This window comes from Cetorhinus maximus, chromosome 3, assembly GCF_964194155.1.
Source record: "Cetorhinus maximus chromosome 3, sCetMax3.hap1.1, whole genome shotgun sequence".
Classification (NCBI taxonomy): Eukaryota; Metazoa; Chordata; class Chondrichthyes; order Lamniformes; family Cetorhinidae; genus Cetorhinus; species Cetorhinus maximus.
In genome coordinates this window covers 40,609,969-40,626,929 of record NC_135881.1, presented here as the reverse complement: position 1 = coordinate 40,626,929, position 16,961 = coordinate 40,609,969, and the positions used below count along the sequence as shown (strand labels likewise).

Here is a 16,961-nt window from a genome sequence, read left to right as displayed (position 1 = left end):
GGGGGTGCTCTGAAACTGGAAGGCACTAGCACAATGTAAACTCATTCTATATTTACTAATTTTGAGCATATCTGATATCAGGAGCAAGCACAAATAGGCGTAAAAATGTTGGAGGACTAAAAAACAGACCGTAAGATATATAAGCACACAATTCCCTACAGCAGATTCTTTAGCACCAACAACCAAGGGAGAATATACCATTAGTTAAAAAATGAACTTGGTAAGTGTTTGGAAAGAAAGGTTTATATAATACAAGAAAAGAGCAATGACCTAGACCCTTGGTGCACAGGGCATAATTTCAAAATTTGTGCAGAAGTGTAGAATTTCAAAAGGACATAGACAAATTGGAGGAGTGGGTGGACAAGTGGCAGATGAAGTTCAATGCAGAAAAGTGGTAAGTAATTCATTTTGATAGAAAGAACATGGAGGCACAATATGAAATAAAAACTCAAAGGAGATGCAGGAACAGAGGGACCTGGGTGAATATATGCATAAGTCATTGAAGGTGGCAAGACAGGTTGAGAGTGGTTAACAAAGCATACAGTATCCTAGGCTTTATTAATACGGACATACTACCTCGGGGAAGGCTAAGAGGAGATTTGGTCGAGGTATTCAAGATCATGAAGGATCTGGACAGAGTATATAGGGAAAAACCATTCCACTCATGAAAAGGGTTGAGAACAAGAGGGCACAGATTTAAAGTAATTGAGAAAAGCAGCAAAAGCAACATGAGAAAAACTTTTTCAAGCAGTGAGTGGTTACGGTCTGGAACAATGTGGTGGAGGTAGGTTCAACAGGCAAAATACTGACAGCTTCAGTATTCTTTAAAAAATATAATCTACAACAATTGGATCTTGGTTAGAAGCTATAACTCCATTTTGCACCTCAACAGTTGCATCTTGCAACTACTAGGATAACATTTTACCTTTACTGATCACTGTACATGAGATCGTCTAAACATACCAAAACAGTAGGCATTCAATCTAGAATTCTAACAAGTTCATAGCATGGCTGAAAATAAAACTTAACTGTGAATGTCACATGCAAAGTTCTGTCATTCACAACCTTTAACTGAAGACCCACGTGAAAGATGTGAAACAAAGAACATAAAGGGAAAACAATTAATTGTTTCTGCGCACACTTAACTGTAGTAGTTTGCCAGTGCAGAAGTCTCCCTGCAGGCCCACACTATGAGACTGCACAACATGCCACGAAAAGCTGCCATAACTTGAGTACGTGTTGAGATTAAAAAAGTGATGCTTCCACAATCTTCTATTTTCGGTAACATGCTGTGTTGCACGGCTTTGCAACAAAAAAAAAGCACTTATGCACCAATCTTTTAAAAAAAAATCAAAAGAGCGAAAAGAAAATGTCCACAGACACACACGAGGGAACTGGAGAGCTACACACACACACACACAACTGTGTATAAAAAAAACTTGTCTGCTGCTGAGTGTTGCTGTCCATTCCGCCCCCTCCCCCCCGCCCCCACCAACCACACACACACACACACACACAAATAGCTCCGTTCTCTAGCGCCACCCGGCTGCTGGAGCGGCTGCTGCTGAGCTCGGGCCCAACCCAGAGACAGAGAAACACAACAAAATGGCTGCCTCGCCAGTCACGTGACCTTTTGTACTCCAAAGGGGGTGAATATTTTTTCAACAAAAATACCAACCCCATTTCCTCCTCTACCACCACACCCACCCCACGAAAGCGAAGGGTCTTCAACGCCATCAGATTTCACCCCCCCCACCCCCCCCAAATAACAATAGCAGCATCGGCCGGCCGTCTCCTGAGCGGAGGGATGAAGTGTGGGAGGTTCCGGGGGGCCCCCGTCTCTCCGAAGGTTGCGTTTCCGCGGCCCGGCCCGGCCCCATGTTTGGGAGGAAGCGAGCGAGAGCCGTGTAATGGCGGCCGCGCAACCTGCGCACACAGGAACATCCTCCGCCCTCCCCCCCCCCCACATCCCTCCCCCACCCACCAGAAAACACATACGAATATTATTTTTTTTAAAAATAGATTTTAAAAAAGACTTATATAAACACGACAGTCCAGCCCGCGCCCGTGCACCTACCGATTCCTCCTCCTTCTCCATCCCCGTGGGCATCTGGGGCACCGCTCGGTTGATGGAGGCATATTCGTGCAGATCCGGCAAATCCTCGCACCGATACACGGGCAGAGGTTTCGATGCATCGAGCGCCCTTGCCCGAAACGACAGTTTGCTCATTATTCTCGACTCTCCCCTCGGTTTGTATGTGCGTGTTCGCGGCGGATTACAAACCCAAACACCACCGCGGGAGAAGAGAGAGAGGGATAGGAGGGGAGGGGAGAAGGATTTGGAAGGAAATATATAAATATATATATAATGCGTTTTTTTTTTAGTCGTCGATGAAATGTTGACGCCTACACCCGGTAAAACCTACACGGAGCCGCCCGGAACCTATCATGGATGAGAGACTGGAGATCCTAGTTCCATTCCGTGAAGAGAAAGCGGGGGTTGGAAGCGGAAGAAAGGCGGTTTTTCCCCCGGTCCGTTTAGGTTCCTTTTGTCGGCTTCAATACGCCATGGCCAACATGGCGGTCATTAAAGTCCAGCCATCCCACAATGCACAGCAGCTGGGACGAGGCTCGGCCCGGCTGCGCGCGCAGCAAACCCCCTCCCCAGCCAGACAACCGGCCGGCGGTCGGTTGGCAGGGAGGGAGTTCTCGCCGCTCCGTTCGGCACCCCAACCAACGGCTGACTTAAACTACGGCCCGGCACTGATTTCTGCCCAGCGGGAATCAACCGCCCTGTCGTTGGCCACACTATGTTATCAGCTCTTGCCCCCCCACCCTCAACCTTTTTCAAATATTTCCACGCCATTTGTCCGTTTTAATTTTATTCGGCTCTACCCGTTTTCCAAAAACAAAACTGCAAATCGGAGTTCCCAATTTTGGCTTTTTTTTTAAATTTTAAAAGTCACTATCACGATGATCGACCGCTTTTTCTTTCGGTCCCCCACACTTTCTTTGCCCGTTTCCGTTCGCTTCCTAATTCAACTACGCCACAACATGGATGCCCTCAGTCACAGCAACTTTCCAAGAAGCTGTTGGAAACGGCGCCCTCTACAACACTCGAAGTGCCAGCGCTTGGGTTTTTATTAAATGGTCTGTTGGGAAAAGGGGAAGTGTCACATGTCTCATACAATAACTACAGTTGAATACTCAATGGGCAGGTTGTAATCTGTCACAGGGCATTGCGCAACTCGGAGTAAACAATTGCAAAGCTTCCTGCAAGGCTTGTTATTCGCGCTGCTGAGTGCCAGTAATTTCTCAGACTACTAGAATCAAAAAAAAGATGTACAAGGGAAATCTGGGAACGCATAAATAACCGAGTACAATTTAAAGCCCATCATAAAACTTGAACTCATCATTTACATCTAAACACAAGACTGACAATTTGTTCCACGTTAATAGAAATTCAATGTTATTTTGCAGTATCATTTCCCCAGCCTACTGGTAACTAAAAAAAAACATTTCTAATGTTATATTTGTTACACTCTGCACTATTTTATGCACCACTATTATGGCATTTAAATAAAACCAAAAACGCTACTCTAATATACCATAATTCATTACGATCCCACACCAGACAACATGATATGGTCAGGCCACTGCAACTATTAAAAAACAAGAAACCAAACACAAACATTAACCATCATGTACAAAATTTGGGGTAGCATTTATGTTTTAGAACACTAATGGATCTTTTAAATAAAGACTTGTCAATAGCCTTGCCAAGAGCCATGGCTTGCTGGTGAAAAATGACAAGCTCTATTCAAACTAAGTTTGGTAGTTCTACACCCCATGCACTATTATATTGAGCTTCATATATCATCTAGATTACTTGCGTTTTGATCTTAAATATCTACTTTACATCTAACAATCAAAAATACAAAAGTCTTCAAGAATTCAATAATGAACATCGGAAAGGCATCATCAGACAAGGTTGATACACAAGTATACTCAATATTTAATTTCCATTTGCTCCAACGTTTCATATACAAGCTAATCTTATTTCAGCAGTGTCTGTTCTCTAGTAATTATTTCCCAGTAGGTTACACTTAAAAGTAAATAGTTAAACTCGTTGCAAAGAATAGCTTATGCTGCCAATGTTCTTAACATATAAATATAGAAAACAGCATTTTACTAGCATTCCACTGGTTGTGATACCCGAAGTGATTCGTATTTTGTTGCATCAGCAGCTTACAGTCAATCAGCAAAGTGATAAAAGGGATCAACAGCGCTATCTAGCAGCAATTACTTTCCAATAATTTGCTCATTGATGCAGAGTTTGGGTTCTGCCAGGACCACTTGGCTCAAAAGCTCATTACAGCCTGCGTCCAAGCATGGACCAAGAGCTGAATTACAGAGGAGAGGTGAGAGTGGTTGCCCTTGACATCAAGGCAGCATTAGACAAAGCGTGGCACCAAAGAGCTCTAGTAAAATTGAAGTCAAAAGGAATCAGGGAGAAAAATATCCAATGGCTGGAGTCACACTTAGCTCAAAGGAAGATGGTTGTAGCTGCTGATGTCCATCATCTTAACCCTAGACATCGCTGTAGAATCACAGAATTCTCACAGCACAGAAGGTGGCCATCCAGTCCGTCACATCTATACCAGCTCTGTGAACAAGCAATTCACCGAGTGCTGTTCCCCCATCTTCTCCCCACAACCCTACTCATTCCTCCTTTTCAGAAAATAGTCCAATTCTATCTTGAATGCCTTGTTTGAACCCGTCTCCAACACACTCTCAGGCAGCGATTCCATATCTTAACAACTCCATGAAAAAATTTCTCCTCATGTTTCCATTGCTTCCTTTGCCCTCTTGTTCTCAATGCTTCCACCAATGGGAAGAGTTTTTCCCCATCTACTCTGTTCAGATTCCTCATGATTTTTAATGCCTTTATCAAATCTCCTCTTGACCAATGACAACAGTCCCAACTTCTCCAATCTATGTAACTGAAGTTCCTTATCCCTGGACCATTCTCATGAATCTTTTCTGTACTCTTTCTAGTGACTACATCCTTCCAAAGTATAGTGCCCAGAACTGCACATAATACTCCATTTGAAGCCAAATCAGTATTTTATACAAGTTTAATATAACCTCCTTGCTTTTGTACCCAATCTCCCTATTAATAAAGCTTAGATATCATATGCTGTAGCAAAACTGGAGTCAATGGGCATCAGGAGAAAAACGCTCTGCTGGCTGAAATCATACCTACACAACGGAAGATGGCTGTGGTTGTTGGAGGTCATTCATGTCGGTTCCAGGACATCACTGCAGGGGTTCCTCAGGATAGTCTCCAAGGCCCAATCATCTTCAGCTGCTTCATCAATGACCTTCCTTCCATCATAAGGTCAGAAGTGGTGATGTTCACTGATGATTGCACAATGTTCAGCACCATTTGTGACTCCACAGATGCTGAAGCAGTCATGTCCAAATGCAGCAAGACCTGGACAATATGCAGGCTTGGGCTGACAAGCAGCAAGTAACACTTGCACCACAAGCAGCAAGTAACATTCGTGCCAGGCAATGACCATTGCAACAAGTGAACCTAACCATCACCCTTTGACATTCAATGGCATTACCATCGCTGAATCCCCCAATATCAACATCCTGGGGTTACCATTGACCAGAAGCTCAACTGGACTAGCCATATAAATACTGTGGCTACAAGAGCAGGTCAGAGGTTAGGAATCCTGCAGCGAATAACTTATCTCCTGACTTCCCAAAGCCTGTCCATCATCTACAAGGTACAGGTCAGGAGCGTGATGGAATACTACCCACTTGCCTGGATGAGTGCAGCTCCAACAAAACTCAAGTAGCTTGACACCATCCAGGACAAAGCAGCCCGCTTGATTGTTTGTAAATAGGGTGCCATTCACTCCCTCCATCACCGATGCATAGTAGCAGCAGTGCGTACCATCTACAAGATGCACTGCAGAAACTCAAGGCTCCTTAGACAGCACCTTTCAAACCCATGACCACTAACATCTGCCACTTCTCCACCCATGTGCATCTCATCCAGTCCTCATGCCTTGTGAACTTCAGTACAGCTGACCAATGCAATCCAATACCTCCTCTTCAACTTTAAACCCTTCAAGTGTCTGAACTAACTTCTCTTTCACCACGACCCAAGCAGCAGCATCTTCCTTGGTAAAGACAGATGCAAAGTATTCATTAGGCCATAATTTCTGACTAGCGTTGGGAAAGAGGTGGCCAGCTTGAATTAGTAGAAATTAATACACACTACCCTGCCCTTGAAAATTACATTGACATTTCCAATCGCCGGAGCTGCTTGGGGCCTGCATCGAAAGACTCCTCGCAGGCCCCAGTGAAGTGCAGCTCCAATGGATTTAAGGAGGCCTTGCCCCCTTTTTTTACAGCACTAAACTTACCTGCTTTATGGCAGTTAAAGGGCCCAGTGAAATTGACATGCCAGAGAGAAGTTAAGTGGATAGGATTTGGGGGGTTGGGGGAGTGGATGTCGGGGAGTTGGAAGGGTGGTCGGAGGTTGGGTGGGGGGACTGGAGGTCAGAGGGTGTCAGAGGTCAGCCAGGGTGTGGGGGTCGGTCTGGGTGTTTACAATAGGTACCCAAAAGTTAGAAGAGGTTTTAATTCTTCTAACTTTTTCTGGTAACTATTGGTATAACCCTGGCAGAACCATCCAAAGTCTGCAATTTAAATCACATTTTTGGATGGTTCCCAGCGCAGGGTAATTGTCCAGAGGAAAACTGGGAACTTCCGAGAGGGATTCCCCAGTGCATCTTTGGGGTATCCCCGCAAAAATCCAACGCTAGGGAGCTTGGAAGTTGAGGCCCATTTAATACTTCAGCCATGCCCCCTGCCCCCATGCATAAATCCTCTTTTTGGTCCCCCATTAGCCCCACTCCTCCTTTTACTATTATATGCCCATAGGAGACATTGGGATTCGCTTTCATGTTAACTGACAGGCTTTTTCCATGCTCTCAGAATCTCCTCAGGGCAGAACAGAAACTTAATTGATCTGGCCACATAAATACTGTGTATACAAGTGTAGGTCAAACAATGGGTATTTTGCAGCAAATGACTCACCAAAGCCTTTCAACCATCTACAAGGCTGAAGTCAGGAGTGTGATAGAACATTCTCCAATTGTCTGCATAAGCGTAACTCGAAAAACTGAGGCAGCACCCAAACCCACAACCGCTACCATCTAGAAGGACAAGGGCAGCAGACACATGGGAACACCACTACTTGGATGTTCCCCTCCAAGTCACTCACCATCCTGACTTGGAAATATATCACCACTCATTCATTGTCACTGGGTCAAAATCCTGGAACTCCATCCCTAACAGCACAGTGGGTATACACACGGACTGTAGTGATTCAAGAAAGTAGTTCACTACCACCTTCTTGAGGGTAATTAGGGTTGAGCAATAAATGCTGGCCTAGTCAGCAACACCCACATCCCACAAATGAATACAAAAATGTTTAATTAATCACTCTCTCAACATGTCCTGCCACCTTCAGTGACATATGCACATACACACCTAGGTCCTCTGCTCCTGCACCCTCTTTGAAATTATATCCTTAATTTTTTTTATCTCTCCGTATTCTTCCTACCAGAATGAATAATTTCATACTTCTTTGCACTGAACTTCATCTGCCACTTGTCCACCCATATGCATCTCATCCAGTCCTTGTGCCATACGAACTTCAGTACACAACCAGGGCAAAGCAACTTGCTTGATTGGTGCCCCATCTATAAACATTTAATCTCTTCAGCACAGATGCGCCATGCTGCAGTGTGCATCACCTACAAGTTGCACTGCAGCAGCTCACCAAGGCTTCTTTGACAGAAGTCCCAAACCCAAAACCTCAACCACGGAAAAAGACAAGAGAAACATCTACCTCCAAGTCACACACCATTCTAACTTGGGAATAGGTCAATGTGTCTTCACTGTCTCTGGATCAAAATCTCAAAACACCTTACCTAATAATCCTACAGGAGTACCTTCACTACATGGACTGCAGTGGTTCAAGAAAATGGCTCACCACCTTCTCAAGAGCAATTAGAGATAGGCAATAAATCCTGGCCTTGCCAGCGACAAACATATCCCGTAAAGGAATAAATACGTTTAGGTTTAATTATAATTATTGTGGTCAAATTTCATGTTTCCAAATTCAGCTTTGGCATTTTAAATAATGTCTCAATCTATTGACCAACTATAGGTTGTGTAGCTAGGTGTATCTTGAACTATGGTGTTGACAATTTTCAGTTTTATATTAAAATTAATTTTGTTAATTTCACTAATTAAGCCTAAACAGCCTATCTAAAAGCACAAAAACACATTCATATCCTCTACTTGTAAACGTCACTATTCACAACACAAGTTGTAAAAGAGGGGAGCAAGATAGATCCATGGCTTAATTTTCTGTGAAACACTATAGCTTTGATTAAGACTTAATCTCATCCAAAATATTTTGCAATAATGACTTTGAATTTACATTGATCTTGTTTATTTTGCAGTACATTTGACATAAAAACAAGGTATTCGTTTTTATTCCAGCATTTCAGATTTATTTTATTTATAAATCTTTTTAAACACTTCTACCATCAGTACAATATTAAATGCAGTGGCAATGTGAATGCTATTATTCATATTAGAGTCAACTCATACCTAATGCAATCAATATTTCTGAATAACTATATCCTTCACTACTCTGCAGACAATGTTCTACAGCAAATATAAACCTATCCATTTACAGTAAATATTTTTCCAAACAATGCATAATTGCTGCAAAAAAATGTATAAGAAAAAAATTGTACTTATAAAGAGCTGCATCAGGTCCATTGTATTTCACAATCAATTAATTATCTTTTTAAGTGCAGACACTGGCACTTTGTAGGTAAATGCAGCACCCAATTTGCAAACGACAAAGCACCACTAACAGCAAATGAGATTAAGGATCAAAACAAAAATCTACTGCGGATGCTGGAAATCCAAAACAAAAACAGAATTACCTGTAAAAACTCAGCAGGTCTGGCAGCATCGGTGGAGAAGAAAAGAGTCGACGTTTCGAGTCCTCACGACCCTTCAACAGAACTGAGTATAGTTAGGAGAGGGGTTATTTCACCCCTCTCCTAACTATACTCAGTTCTGTTGAAGGGTCGTGAGGACTCGAAACGTCGACTCTTTTCTTCTCCACCGATGCTGCCAGACCTGCTGAGTTTTTACAGGTAATTCTGTTTTTGAGATTAAGGATCAGTTGATCCATTGTTAGTGCTCTACACTGAAGAAAAGTTGGGCCAGGACTGTGAGACAAACTCCCCTGCTCTACTTTGAAGAGTTTAATGAGATCTTTTACATTTACCTCAACAAGTAGTTGTCTATTTAATATCTCATCTAAAAGGAGACACCTACAACAATGCAGTACTACCTCAGTACTGCACTTGAGTGTGAGCAGTTCCGCTAAAGTCCTGGATAAAATTACATCGTAATACATCACTGGATGCTCCGGTACCAAGTCAGCAATCTATGGCATGTTTTACTAGTATTTTAAAAACATGAAGCTTAAAATGAAAAAATTGCTAAATGGTACATCAAGCATATCCTGTAATTTTATTTGAATAGACTCCAAACATTATCCAATTCCTAGTCACTCAAAACCATTGCAACAAATCACCCTCTTGCTATATACAGTAATGTTTCATTTTGAAAAATTGAGCATACTTGCTAACTGATAGGTGATAGCATATGCAGAATTGCCATCCTATAATTGAGCTGAACTTTGATCTAAAATTTCAATTTTTTTTGCGATTAATTCAAACCTTTAAAACTAGCTTGCCCACTGGCTCCTCTCTTTCCAACACTGAAAAAGACTGCAGCACGTCTGCTCTAATTTTGCTTTCGAAGAATATTTCTTAACTGCAAAGTCGTCCAACTCCAGTAATTCTTCGTTGCTCTCTACAACCTTTCTAAGCAATGGTGCTAAGGCTCAACAGTAACTAGGCAAGGAAGACTTATTCAAGTTTAGGGTCTAAATAAGGAAGGCACAAGGGGATACACAATAATCCAGAGGTGAAGGAACACATTTCTTTTTGGACAGATACAGGATTGAAGTTATAGGAAAGGGATGGGCAAAACTGCAGCAGAGCGTGCAGGTTGAAATAGACAGCAGAGCTTTGGATGAGCTTGTTTATGGAATGAAAGACAGGAGGATGGCCAGGAGAAAACTGAAATAATCGAGTCTGGAGGTAACAAAAGCATAGAAAATAGTTCCAGCAGCAGATAAAATGAGGCAGGGCTGGAGAGAAAAGTGCAGCAGAGGTAGAAGCAGTTAGTGTTTGCAATGGGAAGGATACAGAATTCAAACCTCAGCTCCAGAACAAATAAGACATAGGTTGTGGAGTCAGATTTTTCACAGATGTGACCCCAGAAAACTCCCAATGTTGTACCATTGTCTAAAAAGGGAGAAAGGATAGCCCAATTAATCATAGGCCAGTTGGCCTAACCCCTATGGTAGGTAAATTATTGGAAGAAATAAGTTGGTATAAATTCTCATTTAGACAGGTATGAATTAATTAAGGACAGTCAGCATGGATTTAAGGGGGATGTCATGCCTGACTAATTAATTATTTTAGGAAGTAACAAGTAGGGTCAATGAGAGTAGCATATTTGATGTAATCTGCGTGGATTTTAGCAAGGCTTTTGGCAAGGTTCCATATGGCAAACTGAAGTATAAATTAAAAGCTCATGGGATCAAGAGAAAGTGACAAGTTGGATTCAAAATTGGCTCAGTGGCAGGGAGCAACAGGTACTTTGTTACTAGAAGGCTGTTTCCATTGGGATTCTGCACAGCTCAGTACTAGGTCGCTTGCTGTTTGTGGTATACATCAATGATTTAGAATTAAAAATAGGGAGTTTACAGAAGATACGAAAATTGGCTGTATGGTTGATCATGAGGAAGAAAGTTGTAGACTGCAGGAAGATATCAATGGACTCATCAGGTGGGACAAAAATGGGCAAATGGAATTCATTCCGGAGAATTGAGAGATCATGCATTTGGAGAAGGCAAACAAGGCAAAGAATAGGATTCTGATATGTGTAGAGGAACAGAGGGACCATGGAGTGGGTCCCTGAAGGTAGCAAGAAAGGTAGATGGGATGGTTCAGAAGACATATGGGATACCTTGAGTTATTGACCAAGGCCTAGAGTATAAAAGTCAGGAGGCTATGTTAGAACTGTATAAAAACACTTGTTGGATTGGAGCTAGGGTGTTGTGCACAGTTCTGGTCACCACACTACATGAAGGAAGCAATCATACTAGAGAAGGTAGAGAGGAGATTTACAAGGATGTTGCCAGGAATGGAGAATTTTAGCTATGGAGGAAAGATTTGATAAGCTGAGGTTTTGGAGGCCAAGGGGATATTTAACTTGTGTGTGTAAAATTATGAGGGACTAGACAGAGTGGATAGGAATATCCAGTAGCAAAGAGGGACATAGGTTTAAAGTAATTAGTGGAAAGGGTCTAGAACTAGCTGCCTGTAGAGAATCGTAGAGGCAGAAACCCTTACCACATTTAAAAATATACTTGGATAACCTTTGGACCAAAAGTTGAAAGATGGGATTACACTGGACAGCATTTTTATTTGGCTGGCGCTGACATGAGCTGTATGGCCGCCTCCTGTGCCGCAAATGTTTCTAAACAGGCTATTCAGCCTAACCAACCCATGTCGGTGTTCTTGCTCCACTCCAGCCTCTTTCCATCCTTCCTCCTCTAACTTTACTACAGGTAACTTTACTACGGCAGGTGACATTTGCCAGGCTGACCAAGTCCACAAGGGAAACTTAGCCACGCTATCACAATGATTTTGCAATTTGTATTTATTACAAGAAAGCTTGTGCACTGAAGTCAGAAGTAATGCGTCCACTACTACCTTTAAAGATTTTAAAGATTAAATTTAAACATTTATTAACAAAAGAAGAAATAAAACTTGTGCACACGCACACACATAATTACAGTTACACGGTTATAACAGTTCCCAAAATTTCCCCTTAACCCAACTCCCTTTAGTTATGAGGAGAGATTGGATAGACTGGGGTTATGTTCCCTGGACTAGAGGAGATTGAGGGGGAACATGATTGAGGTGTATAAAGTTATGAGGGACATAGATGGGGTAAACAGGAAAGAACTTTTTCCCTTGGTGGAGGGATCAATAACCAGGGGGCATAGATTTAAGGTAAGGGGGAGGAGGTTTAGAGGGGTTGTGAGGAAGAATTTTTTCACCCAGAGGGTGGTGGGAACTGGAACTCACTGCTTGAAAGGGTGGTAGAGGCAGAAACCCTCATAACATTTAAGTAGTATTTGTATGTGCACTTGCGATGCCATGGCATACAAGGCTATGGGCCTAGTGATGGAAAATGGGATTAGAATAGTTAGGTACTTGTTTGACTGGCGCAGACTCAAAGGGCCGAAGGGTCTTTTTCTGTGCTGTAGACCTCTATGACCCAACTACACACCTCTTTAAGGCAACTCCAAATCTATAAAGTCATCAGCAATTTTACTACAAGCACCCACTGGACAGTGAACTTCCAAAGGCTTTTAGCACAACTTTGGTTACTGGAACAGCAAACTTCTTCAGTGGCTCGAGGCTTTTACTCCAGGTCTGTTTCACACAGTCACCTTTCAAGATCTCACATGGCCACCCCTCACACAGCCTTCCATCCTTCTTTTAAAAATATTTTCTCCCTTTTGATCTGTAAATCCCATTGTTTCCACTTGGGTTTAGAAGTTACTTTTTCCAGAATATAAAAAATCTTTCATATTATTATTATGGCCAACACTTTTGGAAAAAAATCAACATAATAACCTTGCCATATTTATCTCGCCAGTTGTAAATATTTTCCATGTCCCTTTGAAAATCAAACACTTCACTTATCTAAAAATGCAAATTTCATTCACACTACCTGTTGACCTCACCCTAGCTCTACTCATCTTCATTTCAAATGTCTGTTTTACACCTCACTTTGATAATTTAAACCTTGCAGTCTACCTATCTCCAGCCCAATTAAATCAGCCACACACACAAACAAAGCCGCACGTACCCACACACCCCCCCGACACATTAAAATATCCCACAATACTAGGAAAAATGTAATAATTCCTTGACAAACTCTATTCCCTTCTCCCTCCCTCATATACTTATATCCCTTTCCCTAAAAGGCATCTTATAATATTCACCTCAGCTACTTCCTGTGGAGCGAGCTCTACATTCTCTTTACTCTCTGGGCCAAGAAGTTTCTCCTGAATTCCGTATTTGATTAGTTGGTATCTATCTTACATTGACAGGTTCTAGCTTTACTCTTCCCAAAGTGGAAACACTCTCTGTTTACTTTATCAAAATGTTTCATAATTCTAAAGACCTCTATTTTGTCACCACTCTACCTTTTTTTGAAGTGAAAAAAAACAGAGCTTGTTCTTTCTTTCCTGACAGATGACTGATCTCTGTTAAACTTAGTTGCACATAGCAAGGATTCCTCTAGGTAGCTGATGCAGCCTTCCAGAAGTTAAGATTATTAGGGTTATTATTTTGCAGGAGTTTCTCCCAAAGGTTTGATTTCACTATTTAAAATCAGATTAATAATATGACATGCAATGAAGGTTAACAGCAGGGCATTACTTAAATGGACCATCAATGAGGCAAAAAGCAAAAGCTATTTTCATCCATTTCTCCTCTCCAATTTCCTTTTAATGAGAAAAGTGCTCTGACTGTGGCACCTTGCTTTGAATATCTGCAAGCCAGTAACATGGAGCACTGATAATGTTTTGGAGAAAAAAATGTATTACTTGGATCTTTGTGTAGGTAGGCAAAAATAGCTGGATAAAACTCATTTCCATATGTAAAGTTTAATTTTCATGGGATTAAAGACCATTTGTCCAACCTGCAACATTTGTCCAACCTGCGATGTATATTGTGGTAAAGGCAAGACTCAGATCCAAATCTGCAAAAAACTGGCAGTGCAAGAGATTTTGAGAACAGCGCATAGGTTCCTAACTTTGAAGTTCGAGTGGTAGACTTGCTTGACCACAGTGACTGCCGAATCCTTGAGAATCTCAATGGATAAATAACCAATAAGTCTCCTGTAGGATAGCTGATATAAAGTACTTTAAACTTATGCATTTCTTTACATGCAAGGCAATACAAGTATCAACAAGTTATTCAACTTTGAGGGCATCACCATCAAGCCTGAACTTGTTCATGTCCACAGCAGCAGGACTTGAGGCCAATTGAAGTATCCCAACTTATGCCTCAACAATGGCAATAATTTTCTTCCAGTCGTAGAGCAAACTGAGTTACACTAAGTAGCAGATATCTGATGAGCGATACAAGCAAACTGATAATTGCCAAAAGCCTAAGTAAAAGAAGCAGCTAGGGATGAGAGATTGTTTTCCAAAATTGACTGTTATCATAAAGAGTCAGTGCCATTACGACCCAGAAGGCGGCTATTTGACCCCTAAGCCCATGCAGGAATATTTCCTGCACAGAGCAGGCTAATTGTAATGTGCAAAACGGAATGTTTTTAAAAAAAACTTAATTCTATGAGTGAAAACAGAAAATGCTGGAAATACTAAGCATGTCTGGCAGCACTTGGGGAGAGAGAAACAGGATTAACGTTTCAGGTTGCTGAAAGGTCATCGACCTGAAATATGGGGCCATATTTACATAGAGGGGATGGGAAGGTCAAGTTAGGAAGCTTCTCCACTCAGCATACCCACCCCCTTTAAAAAGGACCCTGGGGAGGTGGCGGCAGGATGGAGTTGGGCACGCTGCCTCCAGAGGTAGGCCCGAAGCAGCAATGAAAGTGGGCTATGGCAAGGCCAGTAGGCTAGAATGCCTGCCTACATTTACTGGGACACTGAGCTAGTTGTAATGATGATTACCAGGCTTTCAAACTCTCACCTCCCCTCATCCTCCAACCACACATACCCATGTGCTTCATTGCCCTCCATGCCCCCTTATACCCCAATACATCCCCATACCCACTCTCCTAGTATCCACTAGTATCCACTATGTACAGAGCTAATAAACCACTGGCAAGTCTGACAATTCTTTGAAATAATCCTGAAAGTGACATTATAAGCAAACACCCTTTGAAAATCTACTTTGAAAAAAAATTGCTCACCTTACAACCTCAAAACCATCAACCACAGTCATAGTATCAATTTGATAAGCTTTTATTCACTGCAAACTTCACGCATGCAGTGAAAAGACTCTTCAAAGCACCCTCTGCAGCTGTATAAACATTACTTGCTGAGATCCAAGGGCATTAGCCATTTTAGAGCCCTGCCAGGCATTCATAATGAGGCCATCTGGCAACTGTATCAACAGAAGCAGTCTGAACAGGTGGCATCAGAATGAATTCTTGACAGAGCTCCAAAAATGGATAACAAGCTTAGGTCTCAGCAAGTAATGTTCATACAGCAGCAGAGGGGAGTAAAAACTTTGTTTGATTGACATATCTGTTACCTTGTGATAATCTGTTTCTTTGGCGAGTTTTTTCATTGCATGTGTATTTACTTACACAAGTTTAAGAGGTCTGAAGTGAATATATTGATACTATGAATGGCTGTGATTCATTGACCCCGAATGGTTTTCTTTGGTTGATGACTCAAGACTGGGGTTCCCCCATGGTTCATGACTCCTCTGAGAGGCTGTGAACCACATCTACTTACAGAAGCAGCCCTACTCCAGTAAAAGTGGGGAGGGGGGAGGCAGGTTTTGAACTTCCCACCTCCACAATGGAGCTGGCAAGGGCTGGAGTGCTGCATGTGGGATGGCTATCCACACTTTTATTCCACGCCTGAAAATTTGCCGGAAATGAAAAGGTGGGGTGGGGGGGAATTCCCAGAATCGGGTCCCACTTGCCATTTTTGAAGGACTCCAAATTTGGCCCAACTTGGTGAAAATCGGGGCTATTAACTGTGTTTCTCTTTCCACAGATATTGCCAGATCAGCTGAAGTATTTCCAGCATTTTCTGTTTTTATTTCAGATTTCCAGCATCAGCAACTTTTGCTTTTGTAACTCCACATGTTTTTAACCTGCTTCTGACCCCTCTCTCTCTCTCATTGGTTTCCCTTTGTTAGCGAAGGTGGCCATGTCTTGCGTGCGTAGAATCACCTGTTGTGCATTCTAACATTGCTGTGGCGCCCGATTGCCAACTTGCATGGCTTTCCACAGTGTAGACAAGGAAGAATGATCTGATTTTGTTGCCTTTTGACCTTTGCTGCCTATATTCTTTGCTATTTGAAGAAAACACCATCAATCCTTGCTCCCCAGATAATTGTTTCTGGAAGAAAGACTGGGATAAAAGTGCACAAGAAAGAACTTCCTCTCTCTACCTGCCTCTTTTTGCCAACATGTGAGCACTACTGATACTTCTCCTTGTTCTATTTAGAATCTGCGCTAAGGATCAAGTTCTGCTCCCTGTTGTTCCTGCAAGATCCATTTGGCTGACTGGAATTCCAAGTTTTGGAATTGTGCAGCTCTGCAACTTGTGCCCCTGTCAATCTTTCAGGAAAACATTGGATTCATGCCAACTTTATTTTGCCATTAGTAAATGGGAGGAATATCCTCATTGTCAAAACAGAACACAGAATATTTCTTTGTATCTGGGCCAAGATTCAGACCAGGAAGTGATTCATGCTAAAATAATAAATGGATACTGCCCAAAACAAAAATGATAATATTATAAATACTATTAATTGCTAAAAATGTAAAACTTTGGTCATAAATAGACTTGTAAGTAAATAATTAATCGTAACAGCAATATAAATTAATCACATTACTTGAAAATCCTGGAATCAAAAAACTTTAACGTATTGTGATTTGGGTGTTGATGTAAAATGCAATTACAATACCCTGTCAACCCC

The 16,961-nt window shown here is 41.9% G+C and overlaps 1 protein-coding gene across 3 annotated transcripts in view; it reads right to left on the bottom strand.

Annotated features, from left to right (window-relative positions):
- The window catches only part of LOC144677650 (enhancer of polycomb homolog 1-like), a 219,830-nt gene that overhangs the window by 125,517 nt on the left and 77,352 nt on the right, over positions 1 to 16,961 (bottom strand). For 2 of the 3 annotated variants that reach the window (XR_013575784.1, XM_078537686.1), the window contains exon 1: positions 2,078 to 2,644. The exons of the other annotated variant lie outside the window; for it this stretch is intronic. Coding sequence is in view for 1 of the 2 variants with exons in the window: in XM_078537686.1 (XP_078393812.1) it covers positions 2,078 to 2,230 (153 nt within the window). In the remaining variant the exon portion in view is untranslated. Of the gene's footprint in view, positions 1 to 2,077; positions 2,645 to 16,961 lie in introns of those variants that run through there. 3 annotated transcript variants of the gene reach the window in all.